The sequence below is a fragment of the Orcinus orca genome, chromosome 6 (assembly GCF_937001465.1).
Source record: "Orcinus orca chromosome 6, mOrcOrc1.1, whole genome shotgun sequence".
Lineage (NCBI taxonomy): Eukaryota > Metazoa > Chordata > Mammalia > Artiodactyla > Delphinidae > Orcinus > Orcinus orca.
In genome coordinates, this window is record NC_064564.1 from 56,404,696 (window position 1) to 56,426,218 (window position 21,523).

A 21,523-nucleotide genomic window follows, 5' to 3' on the forward strand; every position below is an offset into this window, starting at 1 on the left:
GGTTCCAGGGGTTGAGACTTGGATATCTTTGGGGCCATTAGTTAGCCTAACTACAGGTAGAAATAACATGCATGGTGGATACATGTACAGTTTTAATTTCCTTCTTTGTTTCCAGTTCTCTGTAAGGACTTTATTATTTTAAAATCAGGAGATATCAGAGTACATTACCTGATACTTTTATAATCAGATTAAATTGTGAGCCACATCACAGAAACAGTCCAGTTCTAATATGTGTAAGAGCCCTTAAGGCAAGACAAGAAAGTTGTCAAGTCACTGACCATCTCTAAGCCTACTTTATTTTTTTGAGTTTCATCAAAATCAATTCAAATATTCTTTATCTAATATTAATTTTAAATTGCAGTTTCCATCTACAATGGAGTGACTTCATATGTATATTCCATTCACTTCACTAATTTAACTTTTGTGCATTTAACCCATTTGACCGAAAACTTCACAGAACTTGACTTTCCCTTATTTAGTGTTTTTAAAATGTCAGTAAGATATAAAATCCAATTCTAACTTGGGAGCATCAGACTGCTCTTACGTTTTCCTTAAAACAAAAGAGGTAATTCATTTTATTCCTCATTTAACCCTCTTTGATAGTGGTGAATCCCTGGATTAGATGAAAAATCATTAAAAGGCCCTGTGGATTTTATAAATCCAGGCTATTTGTATTTTTCTTGCTTGCTTCCCTAGGATAACCAAACAGTGACGGATTAGAATTAGGCTGCAGCAGAGATTGGGGAAAAAAAAAAAATCTCCCGGCATCCCTTCCTGCAGGAGCATCAGCTTCGGCAGTGAGTGTAGCTGCCACTTTAACTGACATGTCTTAAATTCTGCCCTGGGAAGCTCTGGGATGCTGTCAGCTGCCGGGCAACTTCTTTTCTTAAGCTCAGTAATTGAGAGTCTCACCAGAGACCAAGAAATAAAACAGAAATTGAGGATTTTTTTGCCTTTTAAATTGAGGATTGTCTCTTCTTTTCATTGGCTTTTAAAAAATCTGGTAGAAGAGAGGGCATCTTCACAGTGGGGCTATATTAATTCCTTCAAAGTTACAGCTGCTCTAAACCTGTGAGTATGTCGCATTTATTTAGCTGTTCCTGGGGGTGTGATTGCAGCATTCTCTTTGGATCTGTGAGGATTTAATTTAAGGAAAGCTATGCTGATTAAAAAAATTGGAGTGAAATTTCACTGGAGACCTGCAGTTTTTGTTAATTGACATTGACTTCATTAAAGCCTTCATGTCAAGCCTGCCAGGGCTCCCCCTGCCCCCCATATCTTTTTTTCTTAAGTTCCTGAGAGTGAGTGCTGAAATTGGAGAAAATAGTGAATCTTGCTGAGAAGGATTCAGTCTTCCCGGGATGCTATGGCAGGTTTACTGCTGCTGCAAGGTGTGCATGGGGCTGCAGAACAATGGAAGGATGATGACGGCTCACTTTGTATTCACTGTGTTTGTCTTATGTCCTTTGTTGGCGTCGTTATGGCGTTTTGTTTTGTTAGGGTGATTAAAACCTTAAAAATTAAGTACCGTGGCATGCTGGCAGAATAGCGTCAGTAGTCATAGACTTCACCGCTGTCTGTGCTGTGTTGGGTTCAGCCAGTCTCTTTGTAGCAGATCACAGTAAATGGGAGTTACCCAAGAGTGACCTTTGCATGACCACCCTTTTCTAATTGTGCATTTGAGTCGGTGCCATTTTTTTTCTGGTGACGCAGACCCTTTAGTCTAAACATCTGTCCTTAGTCATTGTGTCCCCTTCGGAATACACTGGAGGCTAGAACGGTATCCTTGCTGAATTTTTATTGAATCAATTTTGAACCGTTTTTAAAGAGAGAGGTTGGATTTTGGTTCCCTTGATAACCCCCATATGTTCTTTATTGGTCTTTGTTACACGAAAGTCTTATTATTTTAGTGATCTGATCCAGATCATTTGGTTCCTGATCTCATTCCTTTATCTTAAAATCACATTGGCTAAAACGATTTCTAAAAGTTAAGTTCAGAGATCAGTAATCAAAATACTTTTAAATACCAACTGTTAACAGTTGTCTTTGTAGATGCAGAATATATTATGTGAGTTTTTTTGGGTGTTAGTATTTTGATTGATTTCCTGCAGCATAAAAAATAAATCAAGGATTTTAAAAAAGAAACTCTCTACCACCCAGAGATCAAACATCTGCTGTTTTTATTTTTAAACATTTTGTCATTCCTAAATGCAGCAACTTTGAATTCAATGAGGAAAGAGTCCTAAAAATAGGAAATTCTGCCTTACCTAGACTGGTAAAGAACTTATATTCATTCATTCATTCATTAACAAATGAACGTTTACATTTGTCACAAAGCTCTTGTCAGACTTTGGGGACATGATGCTGAACGAGATATTATATCTGCCCTCGTGGAGCAGATACTATTAGCAGGTGAGGGGAACATTCAGAAACTACCTAATTATTTCATTATATGTGTTGTAATTTTTCAACTGTAGAAGTATTGGTACTTTGCAGCCACATATTTATATTAAAGACATACAAATACTTGCACGTAATTCTGCCCCAGATCTTCTGGAGCCACAGATCCTTGGTATGCTTGACCTGGAAAGAGATTTTGAAAGTAATTGAATTAGTTCAACAAGCATGTGATAGGCACTCTATTAAGTGCTGGTTTTTAGATCAGTAAATAAGGAACAAGCCCTGCTTTGGAGGAGGTCACAGTCTAGTCTATTGAGAGAGGGAGGGAAATTGGTTATGTTAGTATATTCTAGTATGTTATTCAGTAAATACTGAGTGTGTGCTGTAATGTTGGGCACTGCCATAGGCACTGTGCTGGGCACTGGGGGTGGGGTGGAGAGTAAGACAGAGATACCGTGCCCTCTGGAAGCTCTTAGGGGCCGTGGCAGAGAAATGATAGGCTGCCATGAGAATACACCTGAGGGGGAAGGGGCCTCAGTACCATTTACTGATCATCTGCGGTGGGCCAGCCATCAATTGGTACTCTCTGTGTGCATCAATCTTCCCTTCAATCCTATAAAGTAGTTACTATCTCTGCCGTAACAAGCAAGTAAATGGAGTTGCAGAGAGGTTAAGTAATTTGCTGAAGGTCACACAGGAAGTGAGTGGAGGAATTAGAACTCGATCCCAGATGTGACTTGACTTCACATCTCTGCCCCTTCCAGTGGTCCCCAAACCTGGCTGCTTATTAGAGTTATCTGAGCTCTGGAGGGAGAACTGTGTTTATTACAGGCGTCCCTGAGGACTATGGGCAGTGAGATTTAGGGACCATTCTTAGACTACCCCCTCAATTTACAGATTGGGGAGCGCGAAGATAGAGATCATACAGTACTTAAAATGGGGCCAGTAGCTAGATTTCCTAGTCACCATTCACTCCATTGCAGTATCTGGAAAGATATAGACTAAGAAATCAAAACCGGAATCAAGAGCAAACAACAGACCCAAACCAACCAACCAAATTAACAAAACAAAACAAAACAAAACAAAAACAAGATAGTAGCAATAAGAACCTGAACCTGTAAAGTGTTTGTCTGGTCTTGGCTCTGAAGAACCACCCCTGGTAGCCCAGACAGCCCCGATTCAGGGGTCTCCCTGTGCTGCCAGATGGTTACTACTTGAGAGTGAACTAGGTAGGACTTTTTTTTTTTTTTTTTTTAAAGAAAACAGAGCAGATATCTTGGCTTATTAATATTCATTCAGGCACTTCAGTTTATTCAAGAAACTGTTACTGGGATGTAATGGGATAAACTCTGTAGTATGGAGAAGGTCAGGGTTCTGTGGGAGCAAAGATGAGGGATGACCAACCTACACCTGGGTGATGGCAGGAGTTCAGAGAGATGCTGACCTTGTAGGGCATTCTGGAGGAGGGGATGTCTGAATTGAGGCTGATATTGCTAGATACTAGTGGCAATCAGGTGTAGCAGCAGAGTTTATTAGGGCAAAGACCCTGAGATATGAGAGACCATTGTAAGAGAGGAAAACTTTCTCCTCTGTTCTCTTAGGTTCATGCTTGGGGCCCTGCAAATTAAATGGATAAAAGACAGATTAGCAAGGGAAGAGCAAAACAAGTTTAATTGCATATGCACATACGAAAGTTCACAAAGAAATGTGCCTCAAGGAGGTGGTTAGAATTGGGGGCTTATTTACCATCTAAACAAAGAATGATGAAGTGTGGAGAAGAAGCTAAATAAAAGAGTTTGGGGGGCTTCTGGATGAGGGTAAGTTATGGGAAGATGATTAGAAAATGTACGTTAGAGAAGAATTGTTTAGTAAGTTTTTTAATGCAGCTAAGAGTCCTCTCAGGTGATAAGAGTTATCTTTGGACTAGTTTTCTTCCTGGTGTGGGAGAGGGAGACATCATTACAAAAGGAAATTGATACCCTGATTTTAGATAGAAAGGAAGAGAGCAGCGAGCTAATTGCCTTCACCTCAAAATAATCTTTACGTGAAAATGATATATTTTGGGGTGACATACTCTGATCCCCTTCACTATGGTCTCTTCAGGGTTTGCCAAGAAGCTCGAGAGGCCTGCAGTTCTAGTGAGGATAGTCTGGTTAGAGAAAGACAGGTACCAAGGGTACCTTGCCAAGAAACTGTGGCAAGGGCCATGATGAGCCACTGAAGTGTCACTAAAGTATGAGTGGTGAAGTCGTCTCGCTCCTGACTCTTAAGACTCTGGCCAGTTATTTATAATTTAGGGCTTAAATAGGCTTTGATGGCTTAGGTAGAGAATTTAACATATTTGTGTGCATATACATATGAATGTACATAGAGATATATGCATGTGTATATATATATATATACACACACACACACACACACACACAACGCATGCATAGAGATATATATTGGTATAGATATATATCAATCGTTGTTTTTATGGAAAATACGTTTTGATTTCCAACCCAGTACATCATAAACAAATTTATAAGATTATAACCCACTTGTGACTTTGTATGGTTTTTAATCTCCCATTTTTTGCATCAAATCTCTAATTTGATTAGCAGAAATCTCTGAGGCCTGTCATGAGATAAGGGATTTTGAGGCTCTGTGTGGTTTCCTGAACAAAGCAGTGAGGGAGGTTTAGCAGCTTTTTGCTGTGTCATCGTTTTCATATCTTACTGGAGAAGAAATGGATTAGATCCTTTTTAAAACGTCTTCTGTGTGAGGTCCGGTACCCACAGAAAGTCTGTCTTTGTATCTTAAATAACAACCGTGTTAATTGATCTCCCCTTTTACAGAGAAGGAAAACAAGGTGGGAAAATGTTAAATCAGTTGCCCAAAGTAATTCAGAGTGCTGACTGTGACTCCATGGTGCTAAAAGTTGGCCGATCTGTGCTCCTACAGGCTGTTGTATTGTGTCTCTTAGCCATGGGTTGATTGGGGGAATGTAGGCAGCCCCCTCCCTTTTTTTTTTTTTTTTTGCGGTATGCGGGCCTCTCACTGTTGTGGCCTCTCCCGTTGCGGAGCACAGGCTCCGGATGCGCAGGCTCAGCGGCCATGGCTCACGGGCCTAGCCGCTCCACGGCATGTGGGATCCTCCCGGACTGGGGCACGAACCTGTGTCCCCTGCATCGGCAGGCGGACTCTCAACCACTGCGCCACCAGGGAAGCCCCCTCTTTTTTAATAAAGTCGCAGTGCCCTCTGCATATGAAAAATGCTTATAGGTTTTTTGACCTCATGCTCAGAGATCTTCCTATCGTTTTGACTTGCTTTCTACTTTTCAACACAAAATTTACACTTATATCTTTGGAAAGACAGAAAGGGCAGGACTGTATCTATAGGCAGATTATACGAACAAGAGTTTGACATGAGTTTCATGCATAGCTTGTTTTTCTTTTGATAGTTCATCAGTTCACAGGTGTGGAAAGTCTTTTCTTAAAAAAATTATTTATTTTAGGCTGCCTTGGGTCTTTGTTGCTGCGCGAGGCTTTCTTTAGTTGCCCCAAGCAGGGGCCACTCTTTGGTGCGGTGCGTGGGCTTCTCATTGCAGTGGCTTCTCTTGTTGCGGAGCACGGGCTCTAGGCACGTGGGCTCAGTAGTTGTGGCTCACGGGCTCTAGAGCGCAGGCTCAGTAGTTGTGGTGCATGGGTTTTGTTGCTCCGTGGCTTGTGGGATCTTCCCGGACCAGGGCTCAAACCTATGCCCCTTGCATTGGCAGGCAGATTCTTAACCACTGTGCTACCAGAGAATACCCGGTGTGGAAAGTCTTTAGTGACCATTCAAGTGGTATGAATGGATTTCTTTGGTGATCGTTTTAGATTAGTGGGTTATAGAATATCTTATTTCAGGTCATTACAGGTGACTATATTTTAGAAACCAGGGAAGTGTGGGACCCAGACTTGACTTTCTCTTGTGGTTTGGGGCTGTAGTCATTATCTTCTTAGCTTACTGGGTGGGTCAGAATTTGAGCCTTGCCATGAGCTAGCAAACTGGGCCTTAATATACAGCATTATGTGCCATCACCCATCTTTAATATTAGCTATTTTTAAAGGCAATATCATCCCTGTATAACAAAACCATTTTATGTGCCCACTTGGTACCACAGGCTGAATATGAATATATACAGTACACCGCTGTGAAAACAGCCACACATTGAAGAGCTAAAGAGAATTAAACTTTGGTGCTTAATTACCTGAGTATTCGTATGTTTCCCCTTGTGTTTTGCTTGTCTCCTCTAATAGATGTTTGTGGGGGAAGCCGTAATATTTACTGATAGCTGCTTGCTTGTGAATGAGGACTCCATGATATTCATGGATACTTTCCGTGATCTACATAAGTGACATAAAATGCCAAGTATTGATATTGTGTTTGGCACAAGGGTGCTAACAGATATAGAATAAATACAAATGTCATTCATTCAACCAAAACTTTATTGAGCTTCTCTGGGCTAAGAGAGTCCCTGTCCTTAAAAAGCTTGTAAGCTACTCACAGCAACTGAAAAGTAGACCATTCATCATACTATGATGACTTTTTTTTTTTTTTTTTTTTGCGGTATGCGGGCCTCTCACTGTTGTGGCCTCTCCCGTTGCGGAGCACAGGCTTCGGACGTGCAGGCTTAGCGGCCATGGCTCATGGACCCAGTCGCTCCGCGGCATGTGGGATCTTCCCGGACTGGGGCATGAACCCGTGTCCCGTGCATCGGCAGGCGGACTCTCAACCACTGCGCCACCAGGGAAGCCCACTATGATGCGTTTTAAATTCTGACCATGGAACCCAGAGGAAAGACACATTATCTAGCCTGGAAAACTTTTGGGTAGCCTTAATTTTTCTTTCCTTCATGGATCATGAGACAAATGAAAGGAAAGCTTGTTTTCACCATTGCTTTTTAGAAATTTCTTTTTTTGCTAATCTTTGTTTTAGGTGGTGTTTTAAAAGAAATGATAAACAGTTACCCCCATTCAGTGTTATGCTGAAAACCTCCATTTGCTCTGCATCCTGAAAAGGGTCTGCATCCCTCCTTTGAGGGACTAAGGAAAGTGGCGAAGTGCCACTAAGTGGCCTCTGGCTGTGACTGAGGGAAACTTGAACTGCTGAGTAGCAGGAGTGCAGTGGTCTGTCTAATGGGAAGTTCTTGGCCCCAATCACTTAACTCTTCTAACAACATCAGCACCACATTTATGTCATGTTCCAGTTTAAAAAGTGATTTTACAAAATGGAATGCATTGGTTCTGCAGAGCATCCCTGTGAGGTAGACAGGACAAATGTATTGTTAGCCCTCTTCTGGCTTTTGTGTGTGTGCTGCTTTCCCCCCCTCCCTTTTTTTTTAAAATAAATTTATTTATTTATTTATGGCTGCGTTGGGTCTTCGTTGCTGTGCACAGACTTTCTCTAGTTGTGGTGAATGGGGGCTACTCTTCGCTGCAGTGTGTGGGCTTCTCATTGCGGTGGCTTCTCTTGCTGTGGAGCACAGGCTCTAGGCACACGGGCTACAGTAGTTGTGGCACACAGGCTCAGTAGTTGTGGCACACGGGCTTAGTTGCTCCGCGGCATGCGGGATCTTCCCGGACCACGGCTCGAACCCATGTCCCCTGCATTAGCAGGTGGATTCTTAACCACTGTGCCACCAGGGAAGTTCCCCATTTTTATTGTTTTTGTTTTTATCGTTGTAAAATACATGTAACATAAACTTTAACCGTCATAACCACCACTGCAGTAGTATTAATAATTACATTCATAATGTGGTGCAACCATCACCACCATTCACCTCTGTAAGTCTTTTCATGTTGTAAAATGGAAGCTCTACACACGTTAAACAGTAGCCTCCCTGCTTCCTACTCACCCCACCCCCAGCCCCTGGCAGAGGTGAGTGATTGGTCCATAGTCACACTGCTTGCACAGCTAGGGTAGAATCCAGCATTCTGCCTGTGTTGCAGCATGCTTTCTCCTAATTCGCACTACAGTAGGGAACTGAAGAAGGATAGTTAAAAGATTAGGTAGAAATTTTCCACTAGAAATAAGAGAACCTTCCAGTAGGGAAGGGATTTTCTTTTAAATTTAAAAAAATGAGTAAAAAAAAACCCACAGCAAAATGAAACAGGTGCCGTGTATATCTCTTGCCAACTAACATTCTATTGTTACTTGTTTTAAATAACGTGGAGTACAGTTTGCTTTGCCTAAGGAAAGAAGCTGAAAAGATACAGGCTCTGATTTTAGTTTCCAACTCTGTCAGTGATTTGCTGTGGCTCTGGGCAAGAAAAACAGCATCTATTGGGGTACTTTATTTTTTCTAAAAAGACAGTAAGTCCCACCCTCCATTTTCTTAGTGAGTAGCGTCTGGGCATGCTTTCTCTTTTATCCAGAAATGAACTTTTATTCTTTTCACCTGTCCTCACTTTGCCCTGGAACTCTCATCTCCCTTGAGGATGGGGAAAAAACCATTAAGTTGTCAATTAAAGATGACATCATCTGTTCAAAATTCAGAAAGCCTCTTTCGGAGGGACTCAGATTTTCTTGGGAGAGTAGGAGAGGTAAATGCCCAGGCAAGTAAAAACTTAAACTCTGCATCGGGCTGACATCTCCCTTCTCAAAGGTTCCCCCTCCCTCTCCTCCTTCCCAGATGGCCTCTGGGGGCAGGAGGAAGTGACACAGGGATGGAGCCCTGGTCTGGGTGTTGCTCTCTGGTTGAAGTCTCATTGGCTAGTTTTGCAGTGAGCTCTGTCCTTGCTGCCTCTGCTCCCGAAGCACCTCTGATGGCTGGACCTGTTGGTGTGCCCATGACCCCAAGGGCTTGGCATTCTCCACTGGTGTTGGCTGGTCCACAGGTGCCAGAGGCCTAGTGGCCACTCCTATTTAATCTCTGTTCTCTGCCCTTTGCTACAGGAGCTGTCTTTTAAAAACATCTTATTTTGCAGTAACTCCATACTTAAGAGTAAAGGTATGAGAATAATACAGAGAACTTCTCTATACCCTGAATCCCTTTTTAACATTTTGCGACATTTGTGTATTATTCTCTGTCTGTATACTCACTATTATGTATTTTTCTGAATCATTTGGGAGTAGGATACAGCTCCAGAGAAGCTGATCTAGAAGGATGAATTGGAACCTTCCAAGTGAACAAGGGAGGGAAGTGTCTGGAAATAGCTCTCATATTCTTTCTTTTTCTCTGCTTTCCTCTAACCCTTCTTTCTTCCAAGTTAAGTTTCTCCACCTCCTTGAGCTCTTCCTTTTATGGAAAAGCACAAAGAATGTAAAAACCACCCAAGTCCTTCAGATAATATGAAGGTTTATAATTTTGATCGAGGAAGCCTTCTTTAATAAGTCTAAGCACGAATTTTTTAGGGGTAGTTTATCTAGTTTATAAATTCACTAGTATCTCACCTAATAGAATAATTATATCCTGTGTTGGTGCTTGCCCTTTGGCCTTTTTCAGCTTTTTAGATCTTCCCTCTAAAGGATAGGACTAGTATGGCAAAAAAAAAAAAATGTTGAAATTTCTTTCCTTTGATTCTTTTTTAAAATTTATTTATTTTTAATTTATTTATCTTTGGCTGCATTGGGTGTTCGTTGCTGCACATGGGCTTTCTCTAGTTGTGGCGAGCGGGGGCTACTCTTTGTTGCGGTGCATGGGCTTCTCATTGCGGTGGCATCTTGTTGCGGAGCATGGGCTCTAGGCACACGGGCTTCAGTAGTTGTGGCCCGCAGGCTCAGTAGTTGTGGTGCATGGGCTCAGTAGTTGTGGCTTCCAGGCTCTAGAGCGCAGGCTCAGTAGTTGCGGCGCACGGGCTTAGTTGCTCTGTGGCATGTGGGATCTTCCCGGACCAGGGCTCGAACCCGTGTCCCCTGTGTTGGCAGGCGGATTCTTAACCACTGCGCCACCGGGAAGCCCCTTTCCTTTGATTCTGATAGCATAGCAGGCTAGGGGGTGAAGTTGACAGTAACATGTATTTGGGGAGTGCCTGGTAATTTCTGGGCTGTTCTGCTCTCCCAGCAGTAGGAGTAGCACCTCCCTTTTTCCTCTGATCGCTGGCCATGAGAATGGCTATTTGAAAACATCATCCATGGGACAGAATTTGGTCTGATGAGCAGTTTTCTTTGGTAAGAAAGACAGGTTGGTCATATGGGCAATAATATGAAGCAGTAGGTTTCCTGGAAATCTGTCGGTGGTGCCGCTGGAGTCCTGTGTCATAGCTCCAGTGGGCGCCATTCCAACTGTAGGTTTCATAATGGTGCCTCCTGGAGCACACCCACTGGTCTTTCTTCATGCATTTCTCTCGTCCCCTAAAGAGAGATTTTAACTTTGATGAAAAAGCCTCAAAGATATTAAGTGTCTTTTTATTAATTTTTGAAATTTTATTTTATTTCTTTTTTAAATGGGCTAGCTTATGTTTCATCGTGCAGGAACATAGCTCATTGTATCGGATTTATTGGGGGAAATTAAATTTGAATTGATTCTGCTAACTATGATTTGAATGAGAGAAAAAGTATAAAAAATGAAGCTGTAAGCTTTTCATCTGAGAACAGTTCTACCTAGTGATTAAAAATTAGAGCGGTATGAAACTCGATAATAAAAAGGCAAGTAACCCAATTAAAAAATGGCCAAAGAACCTGAATAGGCATGTTTCCAAAGAAGACGTACAAATGGTTAATATGTAGCTAAGCAGATACTTAGTACCAGTCATTAGACAAATGCAAATCAAAACCACAATAAGATACCATCACACCCCCGAAGATGGACAGTAACACGTGTTGTCTGAGATGTGGAGAAACTGAAACTTTCATACATTACTGGTGGGAATGTAACATCACACAGTCACTTTGGAAAATGGTCTGGCAGCTCTTCAAAATGTCAAACATAGAGTTACCATAGGATTCGGCAATTCCACTCCTAGTTATATACCAAGAGAAATGAAGTATATGTCCACACAAGAACTTGTACATGAATATTAATAGCAGCATTATTCGTAATAGCCAAAAAGTGGAAATAACCCATATACCCATAAACTAATGAAATGACAAATGAAGTGTGTTATATCTATGCAATGGATTATTATTTGGCAGTAAAAAGGAATGAAGTATTGATACATGCAACAGCTCAAATGACTCTTGAAAACATTATGCTAAGTGAATAAAACCAGTCATGAAAGACCACATATTATATAATTTCATTAATATAAAACATCCAGAATAGGCAAATGTGTACATACAGGAAGTAAATTAGTGGTTTCTTAGGGCTAGAGGTGGAGGGACATGCGAAGCGATTGCTGGTGGATGGATATAGAGTATCTTTTGGGTGACAAGATGTAAAATTAGATTGTGGTGAAAGTGACATACTATCTATGAATATTAAAAAACATTGTATAATTTAAGTGAGTGAATTGTATGGTCTGTGAATAATGTATCAGTAAAGCTGTTTAAAAACGTACAGAAATTAAAGAAGTAAAATCAGGGCAAAATAAGGACACATTTTCTAGCATACCTATACCTGTAAATGAAATACGAGGTACTGTTTTTCTTAGCCTCTATAAACCCAATAACAATAGTTTTCTCTAGCTAAAAATACATTTTTTCCCTGACATTTGAGTTTAACGTGTAGGTTATGCTCAGAAGTGGAACAGACAAGTCATTTTTTTCAGTTAAAATTTTACTAACTGTGCTTGCTTTGGTGGTACACATTCTAAAACTAAAGCAATATAAGGAACATCTAGCATGGCGTCTTTGCAAGGGTACACGTACCTCAGTGCAGTGTGTTATGTATATTTCCTTCCTTTATTGAAGGAAGTAAGAGAAGACCTGAATAAATGTGTATGGATGTGGAAAATATAATATTGTAAAGTTTACAGTTCTCTGCAAAATCTCTGAAAATATAATGAAGTCCCACTCAAAACCTCAGCAGGACTTTTCTTGGAACTTTACAATAACTGATTCTAAAACTTGTAAATAAGAATGAAGTTGCAATAGCAGTCCCAGACACCCCCCCTCCCCCAAAGAGCATTTAATAAAGTAGAGGGCTTGCCCATTGTCATACAGGATCTAATAAAGGCAAGCTAATGCAAGTTGTGTGAATGGTGCAGACAGAGGCAAATAAGTGAATGGATCCAAAGAGTGCCTGAAACTGCCCTGTACATGTATGGAAACCTGCCCTGGGTTAGAGACAACAGCGTCATTCATTATGTTGGAGTGTGATAATTTTAGCGTGAACGCATGTCAAACATTTACTTATCAATGAGGAAATCATCAAGATGGTGAAACCGTTCCAAGAGCATTTGGGGAATTGAAGGAAAAATGTTCGAATAAGATTTGTTATATACAAAACTGGTTAATCTCCTACAAGGCAATAAAACCATAACCACACCAAATTATTTGCATATGTACCAGACGAAAAAATCTGCAAGTTAACATATTATTTTATAGAATATAGACCTTAATCAATAGAAAATAGCAAGTCAAACAAGGATATATCCCTTATAGAATGAAATATTCCTTGGGTGGGCCTGTTAGACAGTGCTCCGAGATGGCATTGAGTGGGCATGCAATCTTTTTTTTTTAATCTTATTTCAAAGCTACTGAGTAGCTGAAGGATGAGTTATTCATTGCTGTTGAGATAATTCCTATCCATAGGGGAAACAATTAAATTTAGATCACACTGTACACAAAAGTGGATTCTAGATATACTTGTGTGTTAAATTATTTTCTCTATGTATTTAAGCATTTCTCATAAAAAAGGGGAAAATAGGTTCTTGATAAAATACTAGATAGTAGTTTACTATCTAGTAAGTGAATGAATTAGGTCTATAAAAAAAGCTGAATAAAAAAATCAGTTTGTAGCATGATGTACTTATTGTGATACTAATATGAATTTTAAAATACTGTAGAATTTCTGGGACTTAATCTACATGTATAGAAAAGCATAAAAAACTAAACTTTTGTACCCCAGAAAAATGAAAAAATATCTAGTATTGTTTTATTAATAATTATTAAGTTCTGCTAAATTTAAGTGTTTTCTGCCTGGTAAAGATGCTATAATTGTAGCTTTGAAACATGCAACAGTTACCTGACACAACAGACTTGATTTTAGCAGAACTTAATTAATTTAGTGTTTTATATATATGGTATGTCAAATCATTCGGGTAAAGATACAGGTTTTTAAAAATTATCTTGGGAAAAATAGCAAAAGATTAAGAAAAATGCACAGCACTATCTTGTACCATATACTCAAATTATAAATGGATCAACATATTAAATATTAAAAAAATAAGCAGCATGGTAAAATTATGTTATATAATCTTTGTGGAGGGGAGGTTTTCCTAAGTATGCCCTCAAAATCAGAAATATTAAAGGGAAATATTAATTTTGATTATATAAAAATTTCAATATTGGGGAGAATTTTAAAATTAAAGATAAGGCAAATGAGAAATGGGGACATTTTTATATACATTTCAGAGAACATATTTTTCTAGCCCTTATAAATGAATCTGTAAGGGAACAGATAGGCAAGAATGGTCCGAAAGGCTAGACAGCCCTTTGAATCTATCTTATTCCTCTTTCCCTGCTTGTAAACTGAGATGTCAGTCAGTACCCTGGAGTCTGGTTTACCTAAGTGCTTAGGGCTTCCTCTATTCTCCTGGTAAGAAGTTCTTGTGATAGAAAATAACATGCCTTCAAGCTACATTTCCACTTAACCGTGGCGTTTTCTTTTCTCCCATCACCCACACCCAACCACCCTTGTGAAAAGAACCTTGATTTTCCCCTAACCTGATATATGAAATTTAGGAAACTTGACATGTTCAAGAAAAGATGAATGTTGAATATAAAATATTACCGGGTATTGGGAAGTCTGAAGGTAGAATATAATCATACTCCACTTAATGTACAATAAGGGCATTGACATCTTAGAATTTTTAAAAAAAAGAAGCTTTCCTAAAGGGATGGTCAATAACCCTTTCCTCTCTTCTCTATGGCTGTGGACAGTTAAGGTGAATCGTCAGTGGGAGGTTGACGATTCTGTTATATACAGGGCAGGGCTTATTCTTAAGCTCTATGGAAGTTTCCTTCTCTCCAGTAGGCTTGCCTCTGTGTGTGTCTCTGCGGTAAATCTAGGTCAAAATGTGGCCTAAGAGTCTGCAAACCAGATTGGTCTCCAGCTCCTCTGTGTTACCTCAGCATTCTGTGGTATGAATATATAATGGGAAACAAGGCAGTTTTTAAAACATAAGATATTTTACAAAATACTTGCCCTTTCACTCCAGAATTTATCCTTAGGAGATAATCAGGCAAGTGAGTAAAGGGGCTTATTGCAGTATTGTTTGTATTGATAATTGCCAAACATTGGGAGCAACTAGCATGCCTCAAAATGAGGGATAGGTAACAAATTATGTTACCTCTATTCAGTAGACTGCTATGTGGACACTAGCTATGAAAGAGCAACTCTGTATTTGTTGAGAAGAAAAGATTCAGGATAAAGTAAGCATATAATAAAGGAAACCAGAATATGTTATCCCAAAATATGTATGCCTCTTTGACATAAAAATCATTTTGAGCTGAAGGCAATCAAGAAGCAGTAAACACTGAAAAAGTTCCCTCTTTCTATCTAAAGGTGGGACATAAATTCTGTTTTTACTGGAGACAGACTCGTACAGCTCAGAGTCTGCAGACAAATCTTGTTAAATTAACCCTTATTTATTCCAAGCTATTCCTTCACCATTTACCCCTAGGCCTTCACCATTTGTTTTTCCAATTCTTGACAAATGTATTGTTTCTTTGTCAGAAAGGTATAAAAGATTTCTGCTCTGCTCACTTCTTTGGGTCTTTATTGTCCTATGAAGGTTCTCACGTACATGTAACCATTCAATTAACTTTGTGTGCTTTTCTCTTGTTGATCTGTCTTTGTCAGTTTAATTTCCAGACCCAGCCAGTGACCCTAAGAGGGTTGACAAAAACTTTTTCCTCCCCTACAGTAATATTCCATTTCAATCAAGAAAAATATAGACAGATAGATAGGGAAAAGATTTGGAAGGATATATACAAGCTACAATGTTATCTTTGGGTGGAGAGTTTTGGGGGGTGATTTCATTAATTTCTTTTTTGTGTACTGGAATATAAAGAAAAATAAGTTTATTTTATTGGGGCTGTATTTCAGGAATATTCACCATGTAACTGAGTGGATTCTGCTATTTGATTTTCAAAACTGATAAGAAATGGAAGTGAGACAATATAAATAATTGAAGGACTTGTGTTGTATACTTTAATCTATGTAGACTTTTCCTGTAAGACAAAGAAGTAACAACCTCACTGCCTTTTTATTAACAGGCCTTCTCGTGTAGATATGGCAACAAGCAGCCAACACTTCTCATCGTTTGATACAAAACAGGCATCCAGACAGCACCGAACATCTAATGTGAAAAGGTCAGGAAAGAGGGGGGTGCGGGTGTTCCTGGGGGACTGGGGAGAGCAGTCCAACCCTTGGGTAAATTGCAGTGTTGATGTTAGATAGAGCTTTGTGTTTTACTAATGGGTAGGGTGGAGAGAGGCCTGGGCAGGTATAAGTGCCCATTTTACAAATTAGGGAAGGAGTCTCAGAGCTCCTAAGGGATTTAGTGAGTAGGTCACCCTGTTACATAAAAGCAGAAACAAAACCAAATTCAACTCTTGGGGTACAACTCCCTCTTGAGCCTTTTTTTATCTTTTAAAATTTTAACCATTTATTTTATTATGAAATAATGTAACCATATTGCCAAGCATCGGGCAAGATGGAGGAAAGAAGAATTATGAGCACTGTTAGAATTTTGGTATATTTCATTCCAGTCTTTTCTCTAGGCATGTGCTCCTTGAAATAGATGTAGCCATACCTTTTTCATTGAACATTGTATTGTGATTGTTTTTCCAATTGTATTCTTCTTGTAACTTTGGCTGAAAAGTGCATTTAAGAAGCATTTGTCATAGAAAATTCAGGAAATATACAAAAGCACAAAGGAGAGATAAAATATGTATTACCATCACCATAACTGTTTTTTGGGTGTGTATTCTTTCTTTTTCTCTTCATATATAGAGATATTAATTTTTTTTCTAAATTGGGATCATATTAATTTTACTGTTTGGTAACGCACTTCAAAGCATAATACATCGTGACATTTTTCCTTTCCACTGAATGTGTTTTATAATATCATATTTGATTGCTAAGTACTGTTCCTTTACGCCCATTTTAGAATTATTTTAGCCAGTTGTCACTTTTTGAATATGTAAGTTGTTCCTTTCTCGGTTATTAAGGCAACTTTGTTAAAGCTTTATTTTATACCATGAAAAAGTGCTTTCCATTTATCCTTACGGGTTTATTAAACTTTATACAGCACGTCTTCGGCCTTTTAGATTTTGCATTTGAAATTTCAGCTACTTTTGAGTATGTTCACAATACTCATGGGCTTGGCGGTTTGTCTTAGGACTCAACCCTCACAATATAAGGAAGCGGTGCAATATTTATAAGGATTGAGGAATGGAGATGAAGTTGAAAATAACTTCTCAGGATCTGAAGGCGTTTATTTTCCACACTACTTTTTGATTTCATATGTCTCTGCTCATGGAAATCTGAGCTATCTTCAGAAATATGTATTCCTCCCTCATAGTTGTCCTCTAACTGATCTGATAGTTTCCTAGGTAACCACTGCATCAACATTTATATAATGCTGAGTTTGAAAGCTGGGATAAAATAAATTTAAAAAATATTACTGAAAGCAGTGATAAATTAAGGGCATAGCATTCAGAGAGAGCTCTGGGTTGTATCGGTAGACTGGGAATTTTCAGCATATGTGTAGTTCTGAAGGCATGAACTGTACGTGCTCTTTCCAAGAGAGAGCAAAACAAATGAGAAGAGAGTGAAGGAAGGAAGCCCCATGAACACAGACATTGAAGGAGCAGCTAATGGAATGATTTCATGCAGAGCTATGGAGGTTTGAGGGACAGGACGATTAAATGAGATGGTAGCTGCAAGGTGGGCAAGGGGTTGGGGAGGAGTGAGTTCTGGAATGAGGTCAGCAGAGCCAGGTGTTGCAAAGAGGTCTACGTGGATAAAGGCTGGAAAGCATCCTTTGTATTTTGTAGTTAGGTCATCATAGACCTTTAGCTTAGAGGGTTCCTTGCCAGGCTGCAGTGGAAGATGAATGGGAGGAGGGGAAGTAGGGAAAGTGAGAGTCAACTCTTTTTTGAAGCTTTTGCCTATGAAGAGAAGGAGTGGGAGAAGTTCAGGAGAGAAAACAAAATCGAAAGTTATCTTTTTGGCTGGTTTTACTTTAAGTAGAAATGAGTGAGATTTGTGCGTTTTCTGAGTTGGAAAGAGGGCAGAGAGGAAAAGGTTTAAAGACATATAAAGGAAGAAACAGGAGGGAAACGTAAGAAGTATAGTATTAGCATTTGTAGGTTTCGTTTTAAAATTAAATTATTAAAATTAAGATTTTTCTTTAAAAAAATGAAACAATAAAAATTCCTACTCTGCCTTTCAATCAACAGGTCTTCTAATGCATTTGTAAAAACAAGCACTTGTAAATTTATTGTGAAGCAGCCCAGAAGGACATCTGCAAAGTTGAGCAATGCTTCTAACTTGAGCAAGTCTGTGGGTAGTTAGACCGCATAGAGCATAATGGCGCCCTAGCTAATGTATACTCCCCATGTGACTGCTCCACTGACACCCGGTGTATTGCTCCTCCACACAAAGCTGTGAGGCAGTCAAGGAGGGAGTTTAGTCACTATTTCACAAACGAGCAATCCTGGATGGCAGGTGACATACCCAAGGTGCCTCAGCCAGGCAGTGGTTGATCTGCATCTTGATGCTCCATCTCCTCATTTCCTGGCCAGAGCATCTTTAATGATGAACCCATTTGCTTCCCTGGTTGTAATCCCTCTCATCTGTTTAGTCTTACAAAGTGCTTTGACAACCATGGGTTCTTTTTTTTTTTCTTTCTTTTTTTTTTTTTTTTTGCGGTACGCGGGCCTCTCACTGCTGTGGCCTCTCCCGTTGCGGAGCACAGGCTCCGGACGCGCAGGCTCAGCGGCCATGGCTCACGGGCCCAGCCGCTCCGCGGCATGTGGGATCTTCCTGGACCGGGGCACGAACTCGTGTCCCCTACATCGGCAGGCGGACTCTCAACCACTGCTCCACCAGGGAAACCCATTTACAGACATTTTAATACTTCACTTATCAAGCCTAGATCATAGCTCAGCATGGGCACAGACCATTGGTAGCTTTAATTATTACCTGACGAAAGCTGGCATATGCGAATCCCAGAGTTATGCAAGGAGTTCTGGTCACCCGGAAGCCTGAGTTCTAAAGACTGTTTAGTAGGATGAGATTTTCAAATGGCTAAATCATTAAGGTTATGGGCAAAATTTGACTAGAGGCTTGTGAGAGAAAGGAGGGACCCTCTCTTGGATTGTTTAGTCAAGAATGCAGCATAGAGGGAGTTGCTGTTTAAAGGGTATAGGGTTTCAGTTTTGCAGGATGAAAACGTTCCGGGGGTTAGTTGCACAACAACGTACAGATACTTAACACTACTAAACTGTACACTTAAAAATGGTTAAGATGGTAAATTTTTAATTATGTGTGTGCTACCATAGTGAAAGAAAAAAGAAATGCAGGATAGTTAACCCAGACATTATTATATAGAGTTCATCCTAGTTTTCTTTGACCTCCTTTTTGTCTTAGGTACTAGGTACATTTCCCATGCTATTAAGACATGTGTATCATCTCGTCTTGGAAAAATCCTTCCTAGCTTGAGAAGGAAACCTCTGGACTGAGTTCAGGAAAGCTGAGACAGGGTTTTTGTGTGCATCTCACCTTCTTGCTGTACTTTCTTGCTTCTTTCTGACTCACTAGGCATTACCCTAAGGAGCTTCTTCTTCGTTGTTTATGGTTGACCAGCACATTCACTAGTAATAAAAACCAGGGGGAGTTAGCAATCTTTGCTAAAAAGAAGCCACTTCAAAATAAGTTTTATTAGAGATGATTGGGCAAAGGTTAAATTATTACCATACCAATGGGCTATTAAAGAGCAGCTTATTATAATTGTATTTATTAATAAATCAGGATAGGAGGAAAAGGCAATAAGCACAGGTAATTTAAAGGAATTTGATGTATCATGTTCTGGTTTTGAAGACTAAGTGCTTTTTAGGAACAATTGATTAAAAACTCCACTCTTGGGCTTCCCTGGTGGCGCAGTGGTTAAGAATCCGCCTGCCAATGCAGGGGACACGGGTTTGAGCCTGGTCCGGGAAGATCCCACATGCCGTGGAGCAACTTAAGCCCGTGTGCCACAACTACTGAGCCTGTGCTCTAGAGCCCGTGAGCCTCACTACTGAAGCCCGCACGCCTAGAGCCCATGCTCCGCAACAAGAGAAGCCACCGCAATGAGAAGCCCATGCACCGCAACGAAGAGTAGCCCCCGCTCGCCACAACTAGAGAAAGCCCGCGCACAGCAACGAAGACCCAACTCAGCCAAAGATAAATACACAAATAATTCATAAAAAAAAACTAAAACAAAAAACACCACCCTTGCTGTTAGTTAACAGATCTACTAAAATAGACATGACATGAAGCACTGTGGCACATAGGGGTGGCTCCTGATCAGAGCTCTGCTGTCCTGTTTGGTTCTGAATGATGAGCATGTGATTCAGGAGGAAAGACTAGGCACGTTTATTCTTTTAAAAAATAATAGTATTTCCCTATTCCTTTAAATGCATTATTTAGGAGCATTTTGACCTTATATCTTCTTTGTTGCTCTTCCTAACAGCAATGTTAATACCTGTTGAGTAGATATTGTCATATCCTCATACCCCTTTTCTAGATGAGGGAACAGAGTTGGAGAGATTAAGTGACTTGCCTAAAAGTCTACACAGCCTACCACAGATTGTGAACTTATTGGGTCCCTTCTCTCCCTTGGGTAGTTAATGAGTTGTACTGGGGGTCTCTGTAGTCTGGTTGTCCAGCTGTGCGTGCTCCTTGAACCTCTGGGCTCCACACAGCTGAATCAATAGGCCTGACGCATGTTGGCCAGGAGTTCTTGAGTACAGATGCGATCTTGGATTTGCCTGGGAAAGAACCCTGAGTACTCCCACACACGTTGGTAAAGGTCTCTGAAGAGTAAACCCTGACCCTGCTACCATTCTGTGCCTATAAATCTTAAGTGTTTAGTTCTTTCTTTGAAAGAACTGTCTCTTTTTGGCCTAAGTCTAGAGCCAGCTGAGATATCGGTAAAGGGGTCAGATCAATAGAGCTCAGACTCTCAGCTTTATTATTCTTAAAGACTGTATTGGAGGATGTAGATTAGATGCCTGGAGAAATGGGCTTTTGACACACCTCTGAATGAACTTCAGGTGCTATACTGCAAGCTTCCCTGGTGAGGATGGTGAGGGTTGTGGGGTAGAACCTGCCCTTCTTAGCTCACCGCACTGGGGAGAGCATAGATTATAATGTACCCACTTTCCCTATAGGAAGGGGGCCAGGTCACTTATGCCCAATCAGGTAACTCCTCTCCTAGAAGAGGAATGCAGAGGTGTGAGTGTTATGCAGAGGAGTGTTATCCAGCCAAGGCCCGCCTCAGGGAAATCTGAGGCGTGGGAGGAACTATTCCTCCCTCACAGCTGTTAACTTTCTAACTCATCTGTGAATTTCCTAGATAGCTCCATCAACATTCATAATGCTTACCTATTACTATTGATCCTTTATTACATAGAAGTGGATTTAAAATAAGTTCGTATTAGAGATGCATTTGGACAGTTTAAAAGTGTTAACTATTCGATTGGGTGTGCACTTATTTTAAATAATTGATTTATCAAGTAAAAGAGGCAAGGAACTTCGAAGTACAGCATTATTATATATTGGTTTTTTAGACTTCTATTCATTTTAACACAAATCATAAAAATCCCCTCTCTGCCTTTAAGCAGCAGTTCTCATGAAGCAGATAGGGTTAATATTGGGTCATTAGATTATGTGCAAAGTGTGGAGAAACTTCGCCAGGTCATAAAGTATGAGTGTGTATGTGGTTCTTATCAGGCAAGGTTGGGCAGTTTGACACTCTTAGATAATTATACTAATGCCTC

General features: G+C 40.1%; 1 protein-coding gene across 1 annotated transcript in view; it reads left to right on the forward strand.

Moving 5' to 3' along the window:
* Positions 1 to 21,523, forward strand: part of TTC39B (tetratricopeptide repeat domain 39B) — a 136,004-nt gene that overhangs the window by 52,545 nt on the left and 61,936 nt on the right. Inside the window, exon 3 of the mRNA XM_033439759.2 lies at positions 15,749 to 15,844. Within this exon, the coding sequence (XP_033295650.2) occupies positions 15,749 to 15,844 (96 nt within the window). The remainder of the gene's footprint in view (positions 1 to 15,748; positions 15,845 to 21,523) is intronic.